This window comes from Amblyomma mixtum, chromosome 5 (genome assembly GCF_055824585.1).
Source record: "Amblyomma mixtum isolate Tamu chromosome 5, ASM5582458v1, whole genome shotgun sequence".
NCBI lineage: Eukaryota > Metazoa > Arthropoda > Arachnida > Ixodida > Ixodidae > Amblyomma > Amblyomma mixtum.
Window position 1 is genome coordinate 90,813,215 of NC_143016.1, and position 27,833 is coordinate 90,841,047.

General features: G+C 44.8%; 1 protein-coding gene across 1 annotated transcript; it reads right to left on the reverse strand.

Moving 5' to 3' along the window:
- Nucleotides 1–1,604: 1,604 nt before the first annotated feature.
- LOC149342998 (uncharacterized) lies at nucleotides 1,605–25,770 on the reverse strand. Its single transcript, XM_089542273.1, has 9 exons — nucleotides 24,937–25,770; nucleotides 20,638–20,822; nucleotides 19,811–19,998; nucleotides 17,416–17,468; nucleotides 13,699–13,807; nucleotides 10,879–10,938; nucleotides 7,385–7,515; nucleotides 4,979–5,010; nucleotides 1,605–1,778 (listed from the first exon to the last, which is right to left on the reverse strand). Exons 1-9 carry the CDS (start codon nucleotides 25,121–25,123, stop codon nucleotides 1,722–1,724), a joined length of 1,002 nt encoding a protein of 333 aa, XP_089398399.1. The 5' UTR covers nucleotides 25,124–25,770; the 3' UTR covers nucleotides 1,605–1,721.
- Nucleotides 25,771–27,833: the final 2,063 nt, after the last annotated feature.

The window sequence follows — 27,833 nt, forward strand, 5'->3', positions numbered from 1 at the left end:
CGGAGAAAGAGTCTGAAGGAGTTTACGAAGAGGTCGTAAACAAGTGTTAGCAGCAGAGTGATTGTGAGGTGCCGCGCTGAAGCAATTAGTGAGGTTCACCATGTAGAGGCATCCTTTGCCTTGAAGAGTTCGGTCTGCAAATATGAGCTTAAAGGAGCTAGTAGAGGTTGGCATCCAGATGGGGATGTCCAGAGCCGAACTGCGTAAATGGGTGAACCAGAAAGAGAGGGCTCGAGAAGAAGCCGAGAAAGAGAGAAAGAGAACTGAAAAAGACATAAGGCTCTAGAAGAAGTTAAGAAAGAAAAAGAATTTGAACGTGAAATGAAGCTGTTTATCGCAAAGCTGGAACTGCAATGTGCTGCGAGCCACTTATCTGTAGTTCATAGCACTAGAGAAGAAGGTAGCAGCTTGCGGATAGATGCCAGCAGGTTGCTTCCCACGTTTGATAAAAAAAGAGACACTCTATACACATTCCTTAAGCGATCTGAAGGGATTGCGGGAAGCCAGAATTGGTCAGACGGTGAATGCGCTAGTATTCATCACGAGTATCCGTACATCCATCCATCTACCAAACTACCCATCTACCTATCAACCCAGTCAGCGCATTTCTAGTCGGCTACACCCATGGTAGCTTGAATGCAAGCAAAGGAACAGACAGCGCTTATGTGATGGACTTTTAATCATTTGCAAATGAGATTACAATACAGTGAATGAAATGAACGAGAAACTAGCTAGAAGACACATAAGTGGATGAGTGTACACAAACGCAAAACAGCTCACTCTCGTCTCATAAACGTGGACAAAAAGATGACACAACATGGTAATAAGGTAAATTAGCTCTTTTTAATAAAGAACTTGGTCTGACTTTTTTCAAAGTTATGAACACAAAATAGGATTGACTGCAAGACCGCATCAACTGCCGTATGAAACCGTGCTTCGCAACCACTTAGCAGCAATGTCAGCATATGCACAAAAAAACAAACAAAAAAACAATTAGTACGGTGCACCAAAATTTTTGCCGACAACTGAAAAGGTAAGACAGAAATGCACCTCCTGTTAGCACACCTATTACTTCCATACCCATTGCCACCATCATCTGGGCAAACAGAGTACCTCCAAAGGTGCCCCATGTTACAGAGCAGTACCATGAAGTTCTCAATATTAAAAACAAAGTAAAAGTAAGAGCGGTAACACCCATGAAATGGGTCAAGTGACAAGATTGCAGATGGATGCCAAGTACACCGCAAACAGACTTCCTTGCTTCTGTTTGGAACTGTTTTGTAGTATAAACAAAAGTGCAAAAGCTGGGCATGTACTCCAAATCAGAAAAAACAAAATACAAGAGGAGTGTCTGAATGTAGCCTCTTGCCATTTTGTTCAGTGGTAATTAGAAAGCTAAACTGTGATTCATATTCACGGCAGTTAAAACAAGGGGATAATTTTCGTATCATGGCACCATTCATTCTTATCTAAAATCTAGCAAGCAAAAGCATTTTGCTGAACCAAAGAAAAAAAAAAGACCCTTTTCAGCCACCAAGTTGCCAACAATGTACATTAATGTAAAATGTTGAGAGGTGGTTAAGAAAGAAAGATTAAGCCTGGGCCTGAAATTCAGTACCGTCTGAAGATTGCAACAAGCACGCACTGGATAAGTTGTACTCTAGGTTGCGAGCATTCGCAAGCCTTGTGGGAACCATCCCCGGCAGGAAGCAATGGTGGGCCTAGTGGCAAGAAGACGTCGCTTTTGCTCGCCTGAGGTTGTAGCCACTCTTGTCATTCTGAAAAAGAATACCATACGATGCTGTACAAAGACATGAAGAGCGGGAAACCTTGCACAAACCAAAGACAAGAGCCTGAGCCAATGCGCTACACTGGGACCCCAGCAAAAGAGAAAAGTGGGAACAACCAGCAATAAATTTCTCTAAGTACACAAAGCACACCATAAGAGTTTGCCCCCAAATTACTGGGAATGATTTTTGATTGTGCAGGCAACAGGGTGCAGGGTGGCTTCCTTGGGCAGGGAAGTTGCTACAGGATTCTAGGTAGACATGGCCCGGCTCAGTTGCCTCTGACCGCTTGCAGAGTGTGGATCATACCCAGAGTGAGCAGTTCTTTTGCTGTGTCATCAGGAGTCACAGTTCTGCACATGATTAACCCTTTCAGGCGCCATTTCTTGTTTTGAGTGAAATCAATTATTTTTTCATGTAAGTAGCATATTCAGGCCCCAAAAAAGGGCATTTTCTAATATTCGAGCGTGAAAGACCAGAAGGTAAGTTTTGACAACGATGTGGAGAATTCTCTACAAAGTGTCAGATTTGTTGGAAATAGTACCATCGGAATGTTCTCGTGTGCCAGGTAAGCACACTAGAGATCATTGGAATCACTTTGTGTTTCAAAGATACACATTATGCTCGAAACTGAGGAAAAACAATCGATGTTTTCACTCATGGCAAAATCTGTCTGCACAAAAACGGCAGACAACGTGCTATCTAGCTCATTGTTATGTGAAATATTACTGACTGCGTTCGCTACATCGTACAAAAAAAAAAAAACCTTATTTGCAACAAGAAGGGTGCTCAATTTGACTGAAATAATGAAATCACTGCTAAGTGCACCAGTTTCTCAGAAAAATCTGCAAGTTTGCCTCGTATGCAATTGTGTACAAAGCGCCTGAAAGGGTTAAACAGCGGTAAGCAGTCAAGGCAAACGTAGTAGGGGCAGCAGAAAGTTAGTTGGGCGGATGTGATTAAGAAATTTGCGAGGCTAAGGTGGCCACGACTGGCATAGGACGTGGCTAATCGGAGAGACATAGGACAGGCTTTTGTCCTTCAGTGGGCATAGTCAAGCTGATGATGATGATGTGATTAAGTTTTACATGAAACAACAAATCTGGTGCTGAGACTCTAAATGAACCACGAAGCTTAGGGGAAGAATGCTATTAGGGAAGGATGCTATTTAAAGAACATGGTTGGTTGGTTTATGGTGTTTAACGTCCCAAAGCGACTAAGGCTATGAGAGACGCCGTAGTGGAGGGCTCCGGAAATTTCGACCACCTGGGGTTCTTTTACGTGCACTGACATCACACAGTACACGGGCCTCAAGAATTTCTCCTCCAAAGAAATTCTAGCCGCCGCGGCCGGGATCGAACCCGCGTCTTTCGGGTCAGCAGCCGAGCACCATAACCGCTGAGCCACCGCGGCGGCTATTTAACGAATATGATTTTTCTAGTTGCACAAGAAATTTAAAGAAGGAAGGAAAGTGCATTGATGGTGAGCGAGGCAAAGGATGTCTGTCAACAAGCTGAAATGATGGAAATGTGACAAAAGTGAAAAAACTTTTGGACTCTGATCAATGCGTGAATGTGAAAATGATAGCGGAAAAGTTTAATTTATGGATATACAGTGTGCATTCAATTGTGTCAGACCATTTTTGTGCAACTCAGGAAAGCGCATGCCATATTGGTTCCAAAGGGTTTGTGCCTACAACAGTAGGAAATCAGAAAGAAAACAGGACACCATATGCCCATTCTCCTGGCTTATCGATTAATTTCTCTCTTTTGACTGAGCAATTCCTACTCGACTGCCAGTTGGATGCAGCACACATGTAATGAATACCAACATTTTTTGGTTGAAGTCGAATTGAATTCAGCGTACTTTAACTTTTTTTTTTTTCAGTTTGAACCGAAAACTCCAAACCCTAAGTATATCGAATAGAGTGCTGCGCCCCTGCAAGTGACACTTCACATAAAAACGATCACATGATCCCTTTTCCCTGTGAAGACAGGTTAGCTGTGCATCCTGGTAACCTGCAGGCAGCGCTAGTGTTGAAAAGCCATGTGACAAGGTGAACGCAGGGTGTGTGAGAGGGCAGCTCGGTCTCTCGTACTTTCCGCGCAACACCACCGTCTTGTTGGAAAGGCAGCATTCGGTGCAAACTTCTTGCGGTGAAGCCAACCTAACTGACTGAAGCCTATTGGCGGCCATCGCCTGGTGTGCTTCGCTGCCGGAAGTCCCGAAAAAAGCGTCACTTTGAGTTTAACGAGAGATTATTATATTTATAATGTAACAGTAACAAGACTGGACCTCTTATGATTGTCAGAGGCAAGTTACAAGGCAACATCCACAGTGACTTCGATGCGAAGCAGGTTAGGCCTAGCGGTTCCCAACAAACAGTGCACTGCCAGCATGCTGGCAGGCAGCACATCGCTGCAAAAAAAGTGCATCACTAGCATGGGTGCACAGTATTATCATTTCAAGGTTACAGATTTACCTACTGCCATTTTTTACACATCAAATTTTCGATATACTGAACTATATTTCGAAATCCCCTTCGAATTCGATATAACTGGGATCGACTGCACTAACTTTACTTGGATTATGTGTACTTTTCTATTTCAGAAATTACATAAATCTGGCTATGCAAGCAAAAATCTCAAACAATGAAATTCGAATAATAAAGCAGGCGATGGAATAGAAATGGGCACCAAGGGAGAAGTGTGAGTGCATAATGATACTATTTGGTGAGTGACAAGATGCAAAGAGAGCTCGGCTTACAGTTCAGAAAGGCGCCCAAGTGTGTGACCCATAGCCATTTGTGCACGGATAATTTACTGCCAGAGGTGTAGCAAAGAATAACAGCGCCTTCATTTAAATGAGAGATCACCGAGTTGCTGGCGTACTGACGGCAAAATCAGATCTTTTAAGGTAAGTGCAACACACCATCTATTGTGGCTCCAATGCAAAGCAGGCGAGCCTACTGGTACCTGGTGGGAAACTTGTTACCATATTGTTGGTGCCTAGTGTGTTGCCAGAATGCTTACTAGCAGCGCGGTTCCCATAAGAAAGCTCAGAACACTAAAAGTTTTTGTGCATTTATTAGGCAAGAGTTGAACAATAGTGCAGACATCCAAAATAGTACACGCATTCATGATGTAAATAAACAAGGCATGCACACAAGAAATAGCTACGTTCAAGCTTACCTCCTTGTCTTTAGAAACAGCACTGTGGGCAGCTGTAATAAAAAGTGAACAAATGATTACAAAGCATACCAGACTAACATATCGAAGAGACAACTTTTAAAGACAGTAAGGAACAGTCACACTAAATATCAATAGGTGCAAAATTTTTACAGTCACTTCTCGCCAAGCTCTTTCACAGATCGCAAAAGGTATGCATACATGCTTACAAACATTATGAAACATCAATACATTGCTAAATTCTTGAAGTGCACAACTAAATTAACACAAGCAAACTGCAAATGCCATAACTGATAAATGTTGGGAGCAGCAAGACTACTGCACTAGCTGCATATGTTGTGCCAGTGCACGTTGGAGGCTACACTGATCTATCCCCTTTGCCCTCGGTGCCGAGAGGTCATATATGTACATGCAGAAAAGGCTGATGCACTTAAGATGTAGTTACCTGCGCAACCCAGTGCATCACTATCTAATCAGGCACTTTGAAGTGTGCATAATTCAAGCAAATTCTTGGTGTCCTTTTAAACAGAAAGTAAGCTATATATATGTTAAAAACAAAGTTGATAAGCCCAAACAGCAATGTCACTTCAATACTACTTGCCACTGACCATTTTGTTCAAGGACTGCCAGCCTAAACTGTGCCCAAAATGGAGCACAAAATGGACGAAACATTGTGAAACCTTTGAGATACTGCTAAGTACCCTTTTGACATCAACAGGCAATACCACAACTCCACAGGTCATTCAATGGCCACTAGTCACAGCTGCACTTTGAGGCATTTTTTGATAAGTGGGTGACAAGAGCCAAAGGTTTCAACCGTACCCTCCCACTGGTGCGTTTGACATCCTCCTCAACATTGAAGGTAGTATTAACGTAAAGTGAACAAACGTGGTGTAATCATACAGCAGTGGCACCGTGGCTTTTCTTCACATCTCAAGGGCATGCTACTGCATGTAGGAAATGATAGCACAGAATGTTGCAGCACTCCTTCGATAGCAATGCAACCAGCTGCAGGACAACCTTCAAATAAACATACATTTAAATGACATGGCAACAGACGGGGGCTTTTTAGGAACCTGAGAAAATTACTTGTTGGGCTGCAACATTGCTATCTCAACGAGATGAAAGGATGAGGTTCTCAAATTAAAGGTAAACAGTGTCTGCATACACCATATCCACATGCACAACCCCAGAGGAAACAAGACAGGCTAATATAGACATAACATACTATGTATTGCCACTAAGGTAACCTGTTTTACAAACACGTCAATCCACAATAGGGAGGGGGGGTTGGCCTGTATGCAGAGGCCACCTATTTTCGGGGTCCAAGGTGGTTTTGGTTTGGTTTTATGGGGTTGAATGTCCCAAAGCAACTCAGGCTATGAGGAGCGCCTAGTGAAGAGCTGTGCATAATTTAGACTGCCTGGAGTTCTTTAATACACACTGACACTGCACAGTACACGGGTCTCTAGCATTTCGACTCCACAGAAATGCAACTGCCCCGGACGAGCCGGTAGTATTTCTCCCAGGCCAGTACCTGTTGCTGGCATAGTGCATAGAGTTCCATGTGTCAAAAAGAAAAAGAAAAGAAAAAACTGATTTGTGTGCAAATCAATATTCCTACCATAAATTAGAATTGCATGCCATTTGCCCCGCTCATTCGCACTGGCGACCACTTTCTCGAATGAGCGGCTGACGGCACAAGAGAAAACTTGTGGTAATTTCGAGAGTGTGCATTGCGTTGGAATCTGAAGCTATAGAACCGTTAGAAGTTTGGTTTGGCACAAGCCAGTCTGGATGCATATGAGTGTGGGAGGCAGGATGGGGCAGTGTTTTATAGTCTTTGATCTCCATTTGCCTGTTGCTGCTGGTCTTGAATTTTTATCGCTAAGAGTTTATTGCTTCAAGCTGCATGCCTGCCATGATGCTATCCTGTGGAATGCTACAGAACAAAGAGTGCAGTAGCAAAGGTGCATGCGTCTGCTCAGGTTCAGAGTCAACTTACACCTGGCAATATACAGTAAGTAAAAAAAAAAAAATTTGGAGGATGCTTAAGCTTCACCTTCAAGAGTGCAACACGCAGCCAGGGAGTCCATGGAATGAAACGCCTTGCCCATTGGACAAATAGATAATTGTTTTTTTGAGGAAAGGAAATGACCCAATAACAGTCTCCCATATCTTAGTGGACACCCAAACTGCCCATGATTTATCCCTGGTTCAAATCCCTGCCCAAGCTAGGCTCTAAAGCATAAGTTTATGCTGCAGGAAATGCTGAATCGTATGACACCCACCCAGAATATTCTGAGGCAATTTTTATGCAGCCCCAATTATTTCTGGCACGTGGTGTCAAATACTACAACTACTACGAGGACTGGAGCTGTGCACATAAAAAGAAAGCCTTCCCCTCACCTTGTCTTTCCACTAAACCAACATTCGGCTTGGTGAGAGAGTGCTCAGGCTTAACTGCTGGTGCGTTCTCTTTGAGGGTTGGACGCCTTTGCTTGGGGCCACCAAGTTTGGTGGAGCTCTGGGTGGCCGATCTGAGAAGAAAAAAGACCAAAGGATGAATCAATAAATAGCCAAAGTTCACCAATGAGAAGTTCAGTACTTTCTAAGCTTCCTAGTAAACAGTGTCAGAGCTGTCAGGAAAAACAGTGCTCAGGTTGTCGAAGCTGCCAAGAATAACTCAAGAAAGCAGCAGCTGATTACTGCTCACAGCATCACAGCAGCAGAGAACACATTTTCACCATTAATATCAAGGTGGCCCTACTCTACCATTCTTGGGCCTTTGGGATTTTTAAAATTACCACCATCAATGATGTCATAACCAGCCGCATTACATCCATTGCAGGACAGAGGACTCTTTTTATGCTCTCCAAATGATAGTACCGTATATTGCCGTGCATAAGTCGATGCTTTTTTTTTTAAAAATGTCCTTCCGAAGTTGGGGACTCGACTTATAATCGGAGTCTACGCATATGCGGAGTCTTAAAGTCGGCCTATATGCGGGGTCAAAAGTAATTTCGACCGAGTCGTGGATAATATCGCGCCCTGTGCACTCGTAATTCCATAATAGTTGTCAGACACTGTGCGAAAGTGGATCTGCTTAAAAAAACTTGAATTTAACCGAGATATGCACCAAAGGTTTGTTTTAATATACGATAGCAACTTGTTATCGACAAACCGTGGGTGTTCCACGGAAAAACTGCCAAAGCCGGGAGGGCTGGCAATGTTTGATACAAATGGGACAGCTACATATCCAATCCAATCCAAAACTAGACTACACGTGACCAGTCACACAAGCCGAGAAGCACTTTCGCGTGTTGTTGTGCAACGCTGTTGTGTGCCTTTCGCCATTTCTGCACGTCGGACCGCCTATGTGACAGCTAATAGCGGTGTATGTGGCTTGTGTCACTGCCCGACGGACGCCTTGCAAGATGCTGCCGCAACCTCGACAACAGTACAGCGCGGCTTTCAAGCGGCAAGTCATTGTCAACGCTGAGCCGAAAAACATCATCGCAGTGGGGCGGAAGTTCGATGTCTCAGAAAATTGCGCGAGAGGCTGGAGAAAACAAAGAAACAAGCTTTTTGTGTGCGCTGCTACACGAAGTTCCTTTGAGGGCCGAAGTCTGGACAATACCCTGCCGTTGAGGAGGCGATTCGAGATTGGGTTCACGACCAGCGGCAGCAGTGGCTCATAAGATGATGATCGCGACTGTGTCCTCACAAGTAACGACAAGTCAAAGATGTCCCGTGAACAAATAAATGTTTCTTTATGAATCGGCCTTTTGAAAAACTTTTTGGGAGAGCTAGGACCGCAGGGTGCGGCAGCGTCGACCTTCATTCGGAGTATAACTTTTTTTTTGCCCAAAGGGGGTCGCGAGTTAGGGGATCAACTTATAATCAGAGTTGACTTATAATCGGCAATATACGGTATCCCTGTCCTGTGCCAGCTGCAGCCGCATTATCCTCGCAAGCCTCTTACATCACCTCTCCACTTTCGGACAATCTTGCTCACATTCCCTTTCTCTTGGAACCCACTTTGTTACCCTAATGGACCACTTGACTACATTTCTGTGACAATATATGTCCTGTCCAGGTTCACTTTCTCTTTCTAGGTTTTTTATTCCTGTTAGGATGGGTTATGAGTTTTTCTTTATTCATTTATGTATGCTGTTTTCTTGATTTCTCAACGTTACATCTTTCATTATCCTTTCAACAGCACCCTGTGCTGCCTTCAAATCATGCGCATGCTTTTTTAAAAAATGTCTATGAACTGAAATTATTGGCTGTCAGGTGCTCATTGCAACCTCTCTGCAGCAATATGATCATATTCGCTTACCTGCAAAATTTCAACTGTGGCAGCCAACAGCAACTTTGTCGACTTTAATCCAATTTCAGCCCCTCACAGTGACAAATCAACGACAATGTGACACAAAAGAAATGCAGTTCAAGTAGGATGTCATGCGCTGCTCAAGAGGGCATCGCACCTTGACAGCAGCATTCTAGCTTGCACTACCCTGCTCACTTCCATCCTTGGGTGATTGTCTAGCAAGATGGATTTTAATGGCTCAAAGGCCAAGTATACTTGGTTTATGGGGGGTTTAACATCCCAAAGCGACTCGGGCTATGAGGGACACCGTAGTGAAGGGCTCCGGAAATTTCGGCCACCTGGGGTTCTTTAATGTGCCCTGACATCGCACAGTACACGGGCCTCTAGAATTTCGCCTCCATCGAAATGCGACCATCGCGGCCGGGATCGAACCCATGTATATTGGGTCAGCAGTGCCGAGTGCCGCAACCACTGAGCCACCGCAGTGACACAAGGGAAATCATGGATTAGAGTAGAAGCACAAGTGGTTAATGAATAACACTAGACAAATGCTCCCTTAGTAAAAATGCAGTAGGGTACAATAACGTAAGTTTGAAAAAGGCAAAACAGTGCTTAACATGACGTGTGCAGAACCATGCATGCATATGAAGCCAGGATGCCTCAGCGCACAGTCCTTGTGCTGACATGGAATGTGAAAGAAGGAATAGAAGAAATAGAAACTTCAAAACCTTATCGAAGGAAAGCAGCACCACACAATAAAACTCGAGGCAGATGCAGGCAGAAGAGATAAACCGGAAGAAATATATGCGTTCACAAAGTTATTGTCTGCATCACAAAGCTTTTATAAGAGAATGCGATGCTATCTGATAAATCCAGAGTGATGAGCAAAAATGTTCTTAAGACCCCAGGAAGCTTGAGAGCTGCAGAGCATGCGCCTATTAGTGAGCTTGCCTGCAGTGGTAGCAGCATTTTGCGCACCAAACCAAATACTACATTAAAACACATTGTGACTAGGTCAAACTTCATGTTTACATATTCCCAGGAACAAGCGGTTAGGTGCTTTAACCTCATGTGTGCAAAAATAAACAACATGTTATGCAACTTAAATTTAGTTGGCACTTGTCACAAAAGCTATCCTTTCATGTACCATCGGGGACAAAAGTGGTACATTCCACGAGGCGGGAGCCGCAGCAACGGAAAACTGCGTTGCAACGCCATCTACAGGCGGCATCTGGGACCGAGACAGCCAATGTGCAACCTTGATTATCAGCAGGCACGTCGCTTGGCTCGTTTCAATGCTTCGTGCTTTAGATTGCCAAAATGCCACAGTTTTCTGTTGCTCCGGCTCCTGCCGCGTGGAGTATACCACTTTTGTCCCTGATACATATTTTAAGGGTAGATTTACGAAGCGTGATGGAAGTCTTTCTATACATGCAATGAAACCAACTTCTTGAAAGCACACAAGCTAGCACACAAACTAACTTGAAAACTGGTGTAATGCTCCAGTGATTGACTCCACTTACTGTGGTGCGGAGCTCAATTAAAAGAAAAAGTCATGCCCCTTTCTCACCCTGCGTTGCTAAGGCTGGCAAGGGCACTCCTTGTAGAAGCTTTCCGGTTCATTTTGGACCTGCATGAAACAAATGCACCATACAAGTGAGCAAGCTGAGGGGAGCCCATATTAATGCTGGTTATCAGTAGGCAACAACCACTGTAGACTGCCACTTGATCCATAGCAGCAGTAACTTCTTAAATGTTTCCCCAAATGTGAGTTTCATCAGATCTTAGTCCCAAAGAAAGGCAGCTGAAAAATTCCCTCACAGGCCGACATTTCAACGTTGAGATTACGGCAGCAGACAAATATATGAAAACAGAAGCCATGAAAGCACAGAAGCAGTGTTAATTGCTTCACTTGCATTCTGAAAGACTCTTTAATTAGGTCTTGCTTAATATAAAAATCCAGTATTCAAATGGAAGGTACAGTCCCGTCAGCATCAAGTGTTTTTGAGTAGGTTTCGTGTAATTTTACCAAATTTTTGGCCTCTTTTAGGTTCGAATTATGTTGAGAAAATTCTTCCGCCAACTTAACAGGACTGGCAGTGGATGAGCACTATTTAGAACCTAAGGAAAAACGTGACAGTTTGACAGGGCAGAAGGTTTTGCCAACTCAACTTAGGTGGTCACACCTCTTGGGCTTGGATTTTTGTGAAGCACTTAACTAGGTAGCAGTATTTTACCTACAATACTAACTGCTTGACATTTTGTTGCAGCATAAGCTATTACGACTCAGCAAAGAACAACCTGCCAGCATAAATCAAAACAATTTTAAGCCTGCGTGTTCCCCCGAGTGCAGGGAGAAAATTTTTTAACTGCCAGCTCAGCACCTTGCATCCATGCTTCTCTGTGCTTTATGCCATAGCTCTCTATGCATACTATAAGTGGCATCAAAATCTAAGAACCTACGAGGCAAAACGTACAGTTCAATCCAAATTGCAAATGATCTTGCAGCGAAGCACAAGAAACCAGGCACTTTTTTGGCCACTGAGTGTAATACTCATAGATACCTTATTTACTCGCCTAAATGCGACCTTGCGTAAATTGTGCACCCCTAATTGATAGGCCGGCTTTGTAAACAAAAATATTGCTTTCATATTTTGTGCCCCCATGCTGCGCTAGCGCACAGTCACACACGCGGGTGAGCACAGGAGAGGCTTGGGAAGATCAGCGCAGCAGTGTCGCTGTGTGCAGCTGTGAAAGGTGAATGAATCAAGAAAAAGTCCAATTCATTTGTAACTTGGTTCCAGTAAAGTAAAGTCAATTGCATGCAGTTCACCCCGCTTGCTTGTGCTGGCAGTTGCTCTCCTGTATGAAAGGCTGCGGGAGAAAACTTCCGAAGCCAGAATCCAGAATCTGTGCCAGAATCCGAAACTACCGAACTGTTGGCTACTCTGTTTGCTGCTGCTCAGCCGGGCCGCATGCAAAGAGGGCTGCGTTTTATTGCCTCGTATCTCCATTTGTCTCTGACTGCTGGCTCTGTGATTGTACCATTCGACATTTATTCCTTTGAGCTGTGCATGGACTGTCATGCCATCACGCGGGGAACTACATAACGTGGGTCTGGGGCGGGTGCGGGGGGGAGGGGGTATTCATTTGGAGTGAACACTTTTTTGGCCACGGCCAGCGAGGGGTGCAAACTGCAGTGTTTACTTATACGTGGCAATATAACATATAAATTGCCTGTTACGGCCTTTTTAGAGTTTTTTATGTGATGTTTTTGCGAAATCTCTGTGCAGTTTGGCATCCTCTTTTAGAAGCCTTAATTTTAGAAAAAAGTTGACAAATTATGTGCATAACTATTGAACATAACAGACATTTTGAAACGCTACTTGGAAGTATAGCTGAACCCTGTTATATCTGGGATTTCACGGGTCCAGACAAAATGTTTGGAATTAACTGCAGATTTAATTATAGGGGGACTGAAAAAAAAGAAACAACAAATTGTCTCATTCACATCATCAGCATACCTTTATTTAAAAAAAATATATATATAATCATTTAATGTTTCATGCAAAGAATTCGTGTGGCAATAAATATTTTCTGCTGTTCCGCAAAATGGCGCAGCGCGCACAGTGTCGAATGAGCCCACACATATGTCCAGGGTTCGTACAGAATATCTGACCTAGAGTTCGAGCAGAATTCCAGGTTTTAAGGGCAAAAACAGGGAAAAATGGAGGGCACGGAATATTTTTGGAACACGCATATCACGAATCGGATCGTTTGATTTTTGCTTAATTATGATTTCCCTCTCCACGGCCATCACCTCTGCTTCCCCTTTTTTTTCCTGACATGTGAAAAGGGAGCACAGTCAACATGTATACAATAAAACGAATGCCACAGCTGACAAGCCAATAACTACTGCACTTAGTTCGGCATGCTGTTTGCCGCGATATAAGGCACAAAGCACATCCAAATCACTGCGATGTTATACAAAATCAAAAAAGCTGACATGCTGGTGTGGCTCAGTGACAGCTGCACACACCTCACCACCGAACTGATGGAGTCATGCAAGTTCAGTCAACATGACCTAAAATCCAAAACCACACCGAAGGCAGACCTTAGCGTTCAAAGGGCTGAGACATGCACAAGCTGAGTACCATGTGCAGGCACTTAGCAAATGGCCATACACTATGCCAAACTGGTATCCATGGGAATGCAAGCGAACATAGCATGGATTTACACTGCAGTCAAGCGGCATGCTGTTACAGATCTCCAAGCAAAACGTCGCACTACTGCTGAAGCCCAACACAGTGCTAGCAGCTGAGCGACAATGGCATGCCGAGGAAAGCTTAACACCATGCCACCGTTGATGACCAAGGGAAATTGCGCTTACTCTTCGGAGTCCGAGAACAGAAGTGAGAAACGAGCTGGTTCAAATAGAAATGTGAAGTCTGGCAGCTTGAGTGATGTCTTCTTGCACTCTGGTGCTGCGGTTTCCATTTCTGTGAAATAAAAAGGATAACGCAACAATAAATGAAAACTACCACAGGGTGCTGAAACTAAAAACAGTTAAAAAAACTATGGACAATGTCACTATAACTGGTAAGACCTAGCTCTTTTCTGCACTCTTGCGCACATGTACTACAAGGTTTGCCAAGCGGGAATGTCCTGAATTTTCTGCTTAAAGAGTATAGCAACGCAGTGGTTTGTTTTCATGTAAATATTATGGTTGTGCGAATATTCGATATTTCAAAATAAAACCAAACACATTTGTTATTTGGTTCATATTCCTATTCGAGAAATTTATACGAGAGAATTTTCGAATGTTCACGGTCATCAAATACCACTCAGTTCCATAAATCCGACTGTGGCATAACCATAGCAATGGGAAAATTATTTGAAGATTGCGTTTAAAGTGTTAGGAAAACAGCACAAATGCGTCCTCTTAGCTTTTTTCTCCACCATTTATCACATGGACCGCTCACATCCGGACACCAATAGGCCTGTACCTCATGCGATATTCCGCAGGTGGGCTTTCTCCCTTATCGCACGTGACGAGAACAAGATGAACGACCACCCACTTCGATCAATCGCAACGCGAAAGTTTTCGCTTTTTTTTACCCTTCTATAATGTGTGACAAACCTAACACCCTGTCGAACTCATCTAGTGTGAATTCCGCCACGTCGTTTTGATCAACTATGATATGTGGGAAAGCCCACTTACAAAATTTCGCATGGAGCTTCCTAAGTTAGAGCAAGTCGAGGTGCCACCGACAAGGCAAGCATGATGCATTGTAACCCGCGCACCTCTGACTTCTGCGTAACGGTGGGCATAACGATGATAGGAGGGCCATTGTCACTAGGCCAAAAAATAGCCTGACCACGTAGTTTCTGTTTCTGAGCTTCATAGCCACGCCTGAAACGATGACTGCTATGATCATGGAAGACAGTTGGGCTAGTTGGTGTGAATTCGTTAGTGACTGCGACATTGCAACTAGCGTGGAAAGCACAAGGACAGCGACAAAAGGAACCGACGGGACAGCACGCTAGCGTGCTGTCCCGTCGGTTCCTTTTGTCGCTGTCCTTGTGCTTTCCACGCTAGTTGCAATGTCGCAGTCACTAACGGATGACTGCTATCAGCCGCACATTTACCAGCAGCCCGAACCCAGCTGCATGCAGCTTTCAGACACAGAGTGGCGCATCGCTGACCTTTTTCTTTTTAGAAGCAGCCTCACCGTTCCGATGGTGTTGCCTTCATTTGTCCGTGTCATTATTCCAGCCATTCGTGCGAAGCAGTCTCCTTGCAATGCTTCACTGCATTTTAAAATTTTTATAATTTTTTTTCCGGGTGGCTGGGTATTCAATAACTGCAGCTCCAAATAATTGAGGCATTTTATCTGATACATTTAGTCTGAATTAATAAGGTTTTACTACAAACATTCTATCTTTAGTTGCCAGTCATGTGTCGTTCATGGATTTCATTTTGTCATTCATTTTTCTTGACCGTAGTACAGGTTGAATGCTGTAATGCTGTCAGTCAAACAGTGCATATATCTGTGCCCGTAAATTTTTATTTTTTTTTTCATGATGCTGAGACAGAGAGGGCTTGTTTATTCTGGTTGTAATGACCATACACTATTTCTGACTTGATATTTGATGACATTTTTTCTTCATATTTTTATTCCCTTCGTACTTGAAAATTTTAATATTTGCATATCCCTAATAAATAATTTTAAAGAAAGTAAGCTGCACTGAAGCACAGAAAATCCACAATGCTCACACACTACTACAATCTAAAAAACTAGAGAAACAAAACTAGGCCAACTAATAAAGGAAAGCATTGACCATGTATGCAAGGTAGCCAAAGAACTTAGCTATATGTACAAATCTTATTTATTAATAATAAATAAGCTAAGAAAGGTATAAAAAGCAGTGCACATTCTTTTCTTTCCAAAGTATGCATTTTGTTGCTTTGTAGACCACCGACAGCCTTGCCAGTGTTAACACGTCAGAAGGCAAATCGAGAAAAGTAGCTCGAGAATTTTGTACATGTGTCCCGATCAGCGTTCTCACTAAATGTGCATAGTTTCTCAAATAGGAAGACCTAGGTTCCTACAGCAACAGCTCTGGCCACGATAACCGAGAATAAAAAAGCAAGCTTGAAGCTGTGCTTATAAACGCCATTCAGGACTATTGCTCCTAACGCAAAGCAAATGGCCAGAAAAGCAGAAATCGGACAATGCAGACAGAACTGGAGGCACTCATTCTCAGTGCCAGCTAGCTGCTGCTTAAGTGGCCAGACTGACAGACATCAAAGGATGGAACGGTGCTTCGAGAGTCAATCTGGAAGCTGCCAGAACCACTGCTTATATATTCAAACCAAGAATGCTACGACACTGGTCGTATACACGGCTTCTCTCAAATTGTGTTCCACAGAACCTCGGAAGTGATTCATTTCCTCGAGCAGCTTAACCAGCGTGTACCTGAATACCCACTTTTACTTCTACCCACTTTATTTTAAGAGTGATGATACTCTAATGGCTTAGCAGACTCACTATACTGACAAACATTAATAACTGAATTTAGGTATTTTGTCAGGGCATGCACCTCCGCACGTGCATCAGGCAGAAAGGGACAACAGCCATGACCTTTGAGTATTCCTCAACACTTTTTGAAGGCCGTTGGAGTTCCCCCAAGGACAACAAGTTTGAGAGCTCCTGGTCCTTAGACAATAAAAATACCCTTGCGGCTACTGTGGCCTTGTTCATCACTGGAGCAGCGTTGTGAACCTACAATGCTTGAAAAGCTGAAACAGACACTATCCCCATCAAAAAAATTTAATCAACAAATTAGAGCACATCTAAAACTAGCAGTGAGATTTGTCTATTCAATGTATTCACGCCAAACTAGCATTAGCAGTCTAATAATTCAATCAAATTTACAAAGCCTGTCACAGCGAAGAATCATTTCAAGATTAAAGTTTTTGTTCCAACTTCTTCATGGCCACTTCAAAATAACCAATTCACAATACCTGTTCCAACTTCTTCATGGCCACTTCAAAATAACCAATTCACAATACTTACACCGGCCTTTCAAACATTCGTCTAGAACTAACCATAGTAAAACACTCCGTCAACCAGTCAGCCGTGTAAATATCCACAAGTACTCCCTGTTTCCAGATGCTATATCATGTTGGAATAAATTGCCTGAAGATGTGGTGAAGTGTACGTCACTGGAACTGTTCCTTAATTATATCGAAAAAATGGACTTTTCTGTTTAATTCTCTCCTACTCTTTTTGTGTTTGGATCAGAGAACATCTCTGTATTTTTGAATTTTTGTTTTTACTGTTTGATCACAGTGATGCATTGTAAACACTCCTGCATGGGCCCGAAAAGGGCCTGCAGTATGTTTAAATAAATAAATAAATAAATGTCCAACCACATGAACCAGTTAAGAATCTGACATCGACAGGTGCCCGTCAATGCACTAAGTACGACAGCCGAAGTGATGAGAAGGTCGAGGCGTTACAAAGGGGCTGTCTTTTCTGATCAAGGCTGCTACTGCCCTTTCTCAAAGTGCAGAACCTACCAGCCACTGCTATTAACTTACCTTCTTCCTCAGCTTTCTCTGCCTTCGCCTTGGTATCCTGACTTTTCTTGGCCCTGCAATACACCACACTGAGGATAAGCAGACTCAAAAAAGCATTCAGCCTGTCACACTACACATTTCTGTGAAAAAAGATGTTAAGAAAAAAGGCAGATAACTAAATGAAACATGACTGCTGCAGATCTGGATACTGCAGCAGCTGCATGATATCGATCTGCAGGCCATCCCTCTGTTCTTCCAAATTATGACCATTGCCAGGTTTATTGGGCAATAGACACAATGGATTAGCTTTCTAAGAGATAAGTTGGCCACGACTCTTGTTTATCCCCAAGTAAAAGCATGTTTAAGAGCGTACGTTGTTGGGCTAGTCGGTCAATCATGGTGAATACAAGGGGGGTACTGCGCTTGTTGTGTTATCTTCTTGTCCTTGTCTTTTTGTGCGCAGTACCCCCCTTGTATTCACCATAAAAGCATGTTCAACGTTAAATTGAACATGCTTTTACTTGTGGATAAATAAGAGTCGTGGTCTCAATCCCTAGGAGATAACTTGGCCATGACTCTTATTTATCCCCTAGTAAAAGCATGTTCAAAGTTAAATGAAAGCTGAGGCAAGTTTGCTGGGAAAAAAATGTCAACTGCCAATGATTTATCTATACTTTATAAAGTAGCCAATTATTGAAATGTGACCCATAGAATTTTGCTTCCATTCGTTCAGTTATAAAAACCTGATTCGAGTTAACTGAGCACGCAAAGCACAATGTTGGAGGCTTAGCAGTAGTGTAGTAGTGGCAATGCTAGGTGCAGGCAAGGTTAGCCTCACAACGATTGTGTTTACAATTGCTCCACCTGTGTCGCACAGAAAAAGAATGGCACTGCACTGCCTTCCAGTGTCTCAAAGCGTCAGTTTCCTCCCCAAGGTTCATAAGCAGCTTAGCTGCAGTTTGCATACAAAGCAAACCATGGCTTTGCAGAGGCATGTTGATAATTTGGCAAGGTTCCTGTTGAGGAGTTCAATGAAAAGGTTGGTTGGTTGGTTTATGGGGTTTAACGTCCCAAAGCGACTAAGGCTATGAGAGACGCCGTAGTGAAGGGCTCCGGAAATTTCGACCACCTGGGGTTCTTTAACGTGCACTGACATCGCACAGTACACGGGCCTCGAATTTCTCCTCCAAAGAAATTCAGCCGCCGCGGCCGGGATCGAACCCACGTCTTTCGGGCCAGCAGCCGAGCACCATAGCCACTGAGCCACCGCGGCGGCTCAATGAAAAGGCCTAGGTTCTTTTCTTGCAACTGAAATCTCCACAAACGGTATTCTTGCATGTTGGCTACATTGAAATGCCAGAACATCAGGAATCAAGCAGATGACTGAGAAGGTCTACCTTACTTAGGGTGGCCTCAGCAGGTGATAAGTATGCACAGAAATAAAGTATTAAAGCAGAACATAACTACAACATTTCCAGCCCCAACATACCAGCAGTACCACTGTTAAGTTGTGTGTGAAAGTGAAGGTGGTTTCGCACTTCCTAGAAATGCAAAAGCTGTTTTACTGCTCCTAAGTTCCATTCAAGCAGCTTTGGCCAAAAAGTGCCACCGCACAAGTTATTTATTGCCCATTCAAGGTGGGGTCAACGACCCAATACCCAAGAATTTGACCTCCAATAAGCCGAGCATCAGGCCAGGGGAACACCTGAACCCATTTTAACATCAGCAGGCACCTGCCGGTACTGGGATCAAACCTCCCACCTTCCGCATGCGAGGCAGGTGCTCAAACCACTTAGCCACCACTACGATCAGCGGCCATTGAATGTATGCATAGAAACTAGAAACAATGCAACACAAAAAATCTTAATGCGCACAACGGCTGCAAATACACTGTTTGCCAAACAACACAAAAATGAAGGTGGTTTTGGCATTAAAGGCTGTAGGCCAGAGTATGAAGTGCTTCTATGCCATGTAAAAATGTAGCTGCCTGTTAGTGCCAATGCCTTCTCTAAATGTTTTTTCTGTTTATGTGCGCGCACTGTGCGATGTCAGTGCACGTTAAAGAACCCCAGGTGGTCGAAATTTCTAGAGCCCTTCACTACGGCGTCCCTCATAGAGCTGCTTTGGGATGTTAAACCCCCATAAACTGTGAACTGTTTATGTGATGTGCTTCCCAGTAATTTCATCTTAGTTACCTCTTTCAAGAATGCATTCATACAACAACGGTTTACCATTGCTCATGACATTGGGGAGGGCCTAAATGCATACAACTTTGCGAAGTAAATGCCACTGAGCTGGAAGACGTGGATGAGAACTGTGCAGTAGAACTGAACAGGGACCATAGAAGCTGCACTGCAAATAACAAAACATGCAAAAATGTCTTACACCAGTGAAGGAGAATACATGCAGCACTAACCTTCCAGTTGCCCTGGCAGCAGTACCAGTGCGTTTCGCGGCAAGTGGCTGGCAGTGAAACTGGAAACCAAGTGGTGCAAATGACACCCGTGTCGAGTCATCCCAGGGAGGCCGAGCCGATTCTTTGGAGGCCTTGCAACCAGCGTGTCGATCGCCACACGACGTGGATGAAGAAACAGTGCTGCTGAACTGCATACACATCAGAAAGCCAGCCACTCCTCGTCAGCCACGCTAAAAATTTGCATGTCCTGACAGGCAACAAATACAAACATCCTCCTCTAATGGGAGGCATGTTCAGAGCCTTCTTTCAGAGTTACAGGAGGCTGCACGTGGGCAAGACAGGAGTCTGCACATTCAGTAAGCACAATACACACACGAGGCACTCAACCATCAAAATGGTGCAATCCGATGCACAGGATTGTCCATACTTGGGGTGAAGACGCGACCGTAAAGCCATGCTTTGAGGAGCACACCAGTGCATCCTAGGAGGTTGCGCATCGCTGCAAAGTGGCAGACAACGTGAAATAACACCTCCAGGTCCCTTCAAGCGCGCTGCGTCAAATGCACAGGGGTAACAAAGAACGCATCCATGCACTCGCGTGATCACACAAAGTGTGGACAATCCTGTTCACGTTCGAGCACCAGACAAGTATAAAATGTGAAACCATACCACCTGGCTTTGGTTATTCAGATCTAGAATATGGGCAATTACCCAATACATTTTGTCATTATTATTATCATACACTATTTATTAGTGATCAAAATGAATTATGATCTAACATTACCATTTGCCATTACCCACTATAACCTATCTGGAAGGATGATTACCGACTGGCGGATGCTGTCATAATAGCGTGTGTGCTGCTTGCGAAATGATGCGTAGTCCGATGGTGGTGGCAGTGGGCTGGGTTCCCGACTTGGTGGCCGGAAAGGAGCCTTCTGCTTGGTGGCGACAGCCATTCGCAGTTTCTTCTGTTCCTTCCAGCGTTTCAGGCGACGAGTGAATGGGGTATCTGCAGGAGAAGGAGGAAGAAAGAAAACTATTAGCTCCAAAAAAAATAAACAAAAACGGAACTTGAGGTCAACGCTAGGTGATCAGAAGACACTGCTTCATGATGATCTCGATGGCTCGCTCAAGGGCCCGGCTTTGGACAGCCAGGTCTGAGAAAAGCAGCGCTGCCTCTCACTGCTCAAAAGTGCCGAGTTGTAGCTCTGTTTTAGGAAGATCAGTGGGGCAAGCCCATAAAATGTGGGCTCTATCAGCACATGGACCACAGAAGATGCAGTCTGGGCTATAGCTACCGGGAAACATGGCAGCATGCTGAGCCAGCATAGGGATAGAGAGCGTTTGAAGTTGTCGCCAAAGGACCGGTTCAGATTTTGTAAGAGATTTACCACCTGGCGGAGACTGGAGTCATTCGAGTCAGTAATGCATTACGATGGCACGGTACATCACCAGGAGGTTCGCAGAAGATACTGCGTGGGAGTTGGCCAAGAGCCCTGCTCGCTAAGTGAGACCTTGAACAGTGTCGTGTGTGGCCCTGTTTCCTGGTGCGTGTGCAGTGTGAGCAGGGATCCAGATGATGGAAATGGTGCGGCTATAGACTGGGACTGTCTGAAGGATGGAAAGAGCAGTCGGGGAAACCTGGATTTAGGCGAAGCTACGTACTGCAGACTGAGAATCACTAAGAAAAGTAATACATGCTGTGGAAGCTATAGCCATGGCTATCATGCACTCTTCTGCCTCTTTCGTGGTGTGAATACAAACTGTCGCGGATGCAGGAAGGGAGCCAGTAGGGGATATAGCTGCCTGCTGAGTATATTCACAGGCGTCAACGCCCGCAGTGTATTCACGACCCTGGTATTTTTTGCAGACAGCCTTGGTGCACACATCTTGCCGGTCGATATAATGAGTCGGACAGATGTTCTTGGGTATCTGAGGGATGAACAGACTGCTGTGAATATACCTGGAAAGTGCAGCCATGTCTGTAAAAGCCGATTCCTACGTGATGTGCAGTGTGGAAAGAATGCCACGACCAGTAGGGGTGTATGTAAGGCATTCGTACTATGCTGTCAGATGCACTTCAAACAACTCATTCTGCGTACTGTTAAGTCCCAACACAAGAAGACGTTGCATTGGTGTTCGAGTACGGAGAGCTGAAGCAGGTTTGTAGGCTGAGCAGGTGAGGATATCTACTGTATTTCTTCCCGCCTGTGAAAGGCAGAGGTATAGGAGCTGGTATGTGATCCTCTTTTATCACAAAGGCTGGGACGATGCGTATTAGATCACCAAAAAAAAAAAAAAGAATGTAGAAGGACCAGGTGCCTTCTAGTTTGTATTAAGACCTGCTGCAATGCACCTCATTGCCAGTTCATTCGCCAGCTATTAAACCAAAAAAAGAATTGCTGTAAAGGCACAGACCTGCACATGCTTTTCTACCCGAACTTTCAGGCAACTCTTTTTGCAAAGTGTCAGCATACCTGCCATTGGTTCCTTAACTCATCATAGCTTATCAACAAACTAGTGCTGCATGCTTACTAATTATTTTCATGTAGGCTGAATAACACTTCCTGCATGCAATGTTTGCTGCCAGAGACATTGTTTCTAGTGGTGGGCACATGTGACATGATTTGCGTTGTTTCTTGTAGGGATGCATGCAAGAGGCAGGGTATGTCATTGCTTGTGCCTGTTGCTGGAAAAGTTTCTGGCAGTGAATGAAGCACACAACAAATGGTTGGACGTGACTGAAAGAACAAGTAAGAGTGCTAAGCACTTACTCGCAAATAAATAAATTGCTTACAGATAAACTATATTGAAACCTAAATCCACCTAGGCATTATTAACGCACGATGCAGAATGCCACTTGACAATTGAGGATTAGTGACTTAAGCAAACTGAGAAAAAAATAGTTGCAAATCTGAAGACCTGCTTGAGTACACACTATTAGATGCCCCAAAACCATCATCAGCAGCCTTCTGGTTCCCGTCTCCGCACAGGCATTTTTTTTCCAGCAGTGTCAGAGAACCTATTGTGCTGCAAGAGCAGTCGTACCACAAAATCAAAAACATTCTGCAATTTCTGCCAGCAGTTTGTATGATCCACAACTGCATGAATGCTGGGAATCAACTACACTACTGCATGTGCACTTCATGCATGCTGTTTCATGCACTCAGAATGCACTCAGTAACATTTTAGTACCCACGAACACTTAATGTACTGAACGGTTAGCAAGAGGAGCTGACCTGCAACACCAACTACCTAATGGCTAGTCTAACAGCGTTTTATCCGGTCCAGAAGCATGGAGTATACACTGAGCAAGGGAAGGTACTTCAACTAAATCTGAATAATTAACCAACATTTCTTTTGAAGCTTTTTTTTTTTATAATATCAGCTACATGAACTCATAAGTAGGGGCATTAATTTTGTGCACACAGGAATAGGTTTGACAGGCAGACTCTGTGCAATGGCAGAGGATAAGCTCACATGCTGGTTAAAGAGAAAAAACACTAGGCCTGTGCACAAGCACAAACAGCCCTCAAGGTCTGAAGAAACAGTACAGGCATCCGCATGCCTGTCTAGGGCTCTGGAGTGGTATGCTGCGGAACAAAAAGTTTGGCACAAACACTTATGGCTGCTTACGCGTGAGAATATGAAAGCATTATATGTAGAATTACACAAGGTACAGAACAGATTAGTGCTCAGCATGCTTCTGATGCCGTGCCCAGTTACTGTGAAGCCAGCACGAGACCCATTTATGGCTTGATTACACTGTATTACCGCCTGGAGTCCCGGTGCAAAGTACTCTCCACATATCGACATAGAATGATGATGCAGGCACTGCAGAGGGTCAAACACTGGAGGGTGTAGAAGAGCCTTACGCAAAAATACTGGAAGATATCTATTGCAATTGCACAGCTACCAGAGTCCTCCATAAAGTCAGCAATAAAATTCCAATAAGGAAGGGTGTCAGGCAGGGAGACACGATCTTACCAATGATATTCAACGTCTGTTTACAGGAAGTTTTGGATGCCTGAATTGGGAACAGTTAGGGATAAGAATTAATAGAGAATATTTAAGTAATCTGCAATGATTCACTGATGACATTGCCTTCCTAATCTCCCAGGATATGAAGTGCAAAGCATGATCAATGATATAGACAGGCAGAGAAGAGCAAGTTTAAAAATTAATATGCAGAAAACCAAAGTAATGTTCAACAGTCTCAGAAGCGAACAGCAGTTTACAATTGGTAGTGAGGAGCTGCAAGTGGTAAGAGAATACATCTACTTATAACTGATATAAACGGACATAAATGATGGTCCTTAAGGGTAATGGACTGGATTCCAAGAGGAGGCAAGCGTAGCAGAGACCAGCAGAAAGTTAGGTGGGTGGATGAGATAGTTTGCAGCTGGCATAGGACAGGATTAACTGGAGGGAGATAGGAGAGAGGCATTTGCCCTGGAGTGGGTGTAGTCAGGATGATGAACCTTGAACAGCATGCAGGTGGGCTGCGCAGTCTTTCACACAGTTCACAAAAGAGACCCGAATATCGAACAAAGTAGAGGGAGCAAATGCACACAATACGGAACTAAACAAAGTGAACTGCGGCACGGCAAGCGAGACAATCTGCCCTTAATTTTTTTTTTAAATCAAGGTAGAAATATAGTAAAACCAGAGTCGGAGGAGAGGCAACGTGTTCCGGCACAAATCGAGCGAGGTCTGAAGTAAAACCGAAGACAGCGTCAACCAAAACAACGGTGTAGTTACGCTTCACAGTACACACACCTCCTGCTTCCTTCAATGAATTCGAAAAAATGGCGCCCGAGAGACGTAAAAATAGGGCCGTGAATTAGGGTTTGATTTAGGTATCCACCCTAATTAGGGTGCCCCGATGCACGTGAGCATCACTCCGCACGTGTATCGAGACACTATTAGGAAAGGATGCAGCGCTAACAAGAAAGAAAGGTGCGTGCTTGATTTTTGTTCGCGCTAACAGGATGGACCAACTCGCCCGTCCACACTCCTGCTTCACCCTACTTGGTGCGGGCTGCCGAACAGCTCCTAAGACGTGAGCTTGCAAAGAACCAAATTAACGCTAAGCAGCAAAGAACGACGAATGCCTAACATACCGTCGTCGTCGCTGCTTTCTTCAGCGTCTTGATTGCCGGTGGTGTTAATGTGTCTCCGTGCACTGAGCACCGTCAACCGTTTGTTGCGGCGGCCAGCCTCCGCACGTATCAGTCTCCGGTCACGATAAAAACCGTCGTTGCGGAGCTCGCAGGATGCCCCCGATAGCGTGCATGACACGGAGCTCATGGCGCAGCGACTGCAGAGCCAGGAGCACCAGAAAAACGTTGCAAAAGACGCCGCACCAACAGCACGAGGCAATTTGAAATCGCCTCCTCCGTAGAGCCACCGTTGACCGTTAGTGGCGCTGGCGGCATTACGAGCATAGAGTTATTAAGCAGACACTACCACCGCTTTCTTTGAAACAAGTAGGTAGTAAGCGCCACTGCGTGTAACTGTTTCTTGAGAAATGTGCATGAGTGTTATGAAAAGATATAACTCCTATTAATAAACAAACTTGCCCTTAAAAATGAGGGAAGTTGCACCCACTCCTCTTGGTTGCTTTGCAGACGTTCAGTGGGACGTTTGCTTTGCGGCGACGCCGAGAACTAGTCCCAGAAGGACACAGTCACGGTAGGAGTAGTGGAAGATAAGCATTCTTCCACCGTGGACACGGTCGTGAGCAGAATCGGCGGGACATGCGGCCGCATATGGTGGCATACCGTTAGTATATTAATTCTATGCATACCGTAGCCGGCGCAATCAAACCTTGCGGTCTTCGCAATATTGGCGCATGTTCCAGAATGGGGTCTGTTCCCGCCTCCCGCCGCACCTCGATCGGGTCGCCACTGCATCACAAATACTAGGGTGCCGCTGCCGTCCAACGTTTTTAAATGACTTTAAGTATATTTAAAAACGTTGCTGCCGTCCGCCGCCCACGAGAAAGGAAAGCGCGCGCTCGGCGCTCGCCCCCAGACCGGCCTAGTCCAGCTATGAATGGCAACCGCTCAGCCGTGATATCTCGCCCCTACGCTTTATGCAAAGACCGCATAATCAGCCTCTGAGAGGTCTCATAAAACGAATTAACTTCCGAGCGCTCTCGTCTTCAGTCCGACTATGCATGGCCTCATGTACCGTATGTACCGCCGGTTTGTAAAGAATTCTCCTCCTCAAACTATTGGCCTATTTGGTCTCAACCACCGGCCACAAGGTAGTTTATGATTGTTTGTGTTTTCTTCTTTGTAATCCACAGCAGATTAGAGAGGCTGCGCCACCTGTGGCTACTGCGAGAGCTAGCTTCCAGCGGGGAGGGGGAGGGACATTGGTTGCCTCGCAATTCGCCAGATGGCGCGGCCTCTCAAATCGGCGTAGGGTTATGGTGTAGGTGCCTGTATGCGTCCGCTCCCATGGCGTGCGGCTGGCAATGTCGACTGGATGATCAGACTCTGCCAGACGTCTGCGAGTACCTACTCTCGAGGGCGTCGGCTCCGGCTGAATTGCTTCGTCCATAGCGAGACACTGGACAGGTAGCGCACAGCAGCTCGCGCAGCGGTCACGACGACGGCGGAGCGCGCAGCTGCAGCTGCTGCGAGTCACGTGGTACGTCACGTGGTTACTCACGCACATGGAGGAAGGAAAGAACATGCTTATACGCACTCCGCTGCTCCTGTTTAAGGTGATTCGTGCAGACACAGCGAAATCGGCGCCTCTAGGCCAGTATGTTCGTGCTAAAATTTCCCAGAGAAGTGGAATTGGCGGTCAGTTTTGTTTTACACTGCGTTTGGGTGGTTACTTGCCTGATTCGGTCATGACTGATCGAAAATCTCTATCGTCTCCTGTGACGGCGCATACAACAGCAAAATTTGGCAGCAGTGGTACCGGTAGCGCCACCTCGCGCCGATCGAACGAGCGACGTGTGTTGCTCAAATAAACGCATGCCATAGAATGCTTCTCTCAGCTAAACGGAAGCATTGTCTAAACGGAAGCAACTATCTTTGCGGCAGAGTCGGTCACAGACCGCTCCGCATACTCCGCTCTGTAGACTGCAAGACGCAACAAACACATGCAAAACCACACAAGCCGATCAAACATAAGATCATCTGGGTACCGGGGCACACGGGGGTGGCAGGAAACCAAGAGGCAGACTGGATAGCTCGAGGATATACTAACTACCGAGCATCCAACGTCAACGACCTTGAGGAATCCCTGCCAGTACCTCAGGAATACTCGGCCATACTCAACAACTACAAAGGCAGCAGGATGCGGTACCCACCACCGCACAAATCTTTAAACAAAGAAGAGGCTGTCACATGGAGACAACTTCAAACGGGGTCATATCCAAATCTAAACACACTAAGTAAAATTCACCCCACACTTTACGCACACAATTGTCCGTGGTGCCATGAAAAACCTACACTGTATCACATCACATGGGCATGTCAAAAAGTCGACATCGTCCCAGTTATACAAAACCCAAGTGTGGAGCAATGGGAGGGTCTGCTCTCCAGCGGCTGCCGCGATGACCAGATCGGTTTGATACGGCGAGCTCAGCTGGCGGCAGCATCCAGCGGAACCCTGGAATAGGGGCAACCGACCGTTGCGGATGGACTCATCTGACCACATAAAAAAAAAAAAAACACTTGTGCTAGAGCCAAATAAAGTTATCCTATCGAGCTCAGATTCCGCACAGAAATGGCATTAGGTCGGCAAAATTGTTTCATGCTACATTTGTTTGGGTTACTTGCCTGAATCGATCAAAAAAAAAAAAAAAACGTAAATTCGTATCGCCTGCGGCGACGGCGAAGGAAATCAACTGTTCCGTCAGCAATCGTACTGGTGGCGCCATCTCGTTTGTTGGCCGTGAAGATTTAGCACAGGAGGGGCGTTCGGGAGGTGGGAAGACGCTCTTTCAACTGGTTTTTTAATGGTCACAAAAAATATAGCTTGCTGAAAACTTAGT

Bases quoted from the DNA above. Each gene is read 5' to 3' on its own strand.
- LOC149342998 (XM_089542273.1), bottom strand. From the start codon at position 25,123: ATGAGCTCCGTGTCATGCACGCTATCGGGGGCATCCTGCGAGCTCCGC. The intron at 20,823-24,936 runs GTATGTTAGGCA...CTTCTCCTGCAG, and splicing joins AGAAAGCAGCGACGACGACG to ATACCCCATTCACTCGTCGC. The intron at 10,939-13,698 runs GTAAGCGCAATT...TGTTTCATGCAG, and splicing joins CTGTTCTCGGACTCCGAAGA to GTCCAAAATGAACCGGAAAG.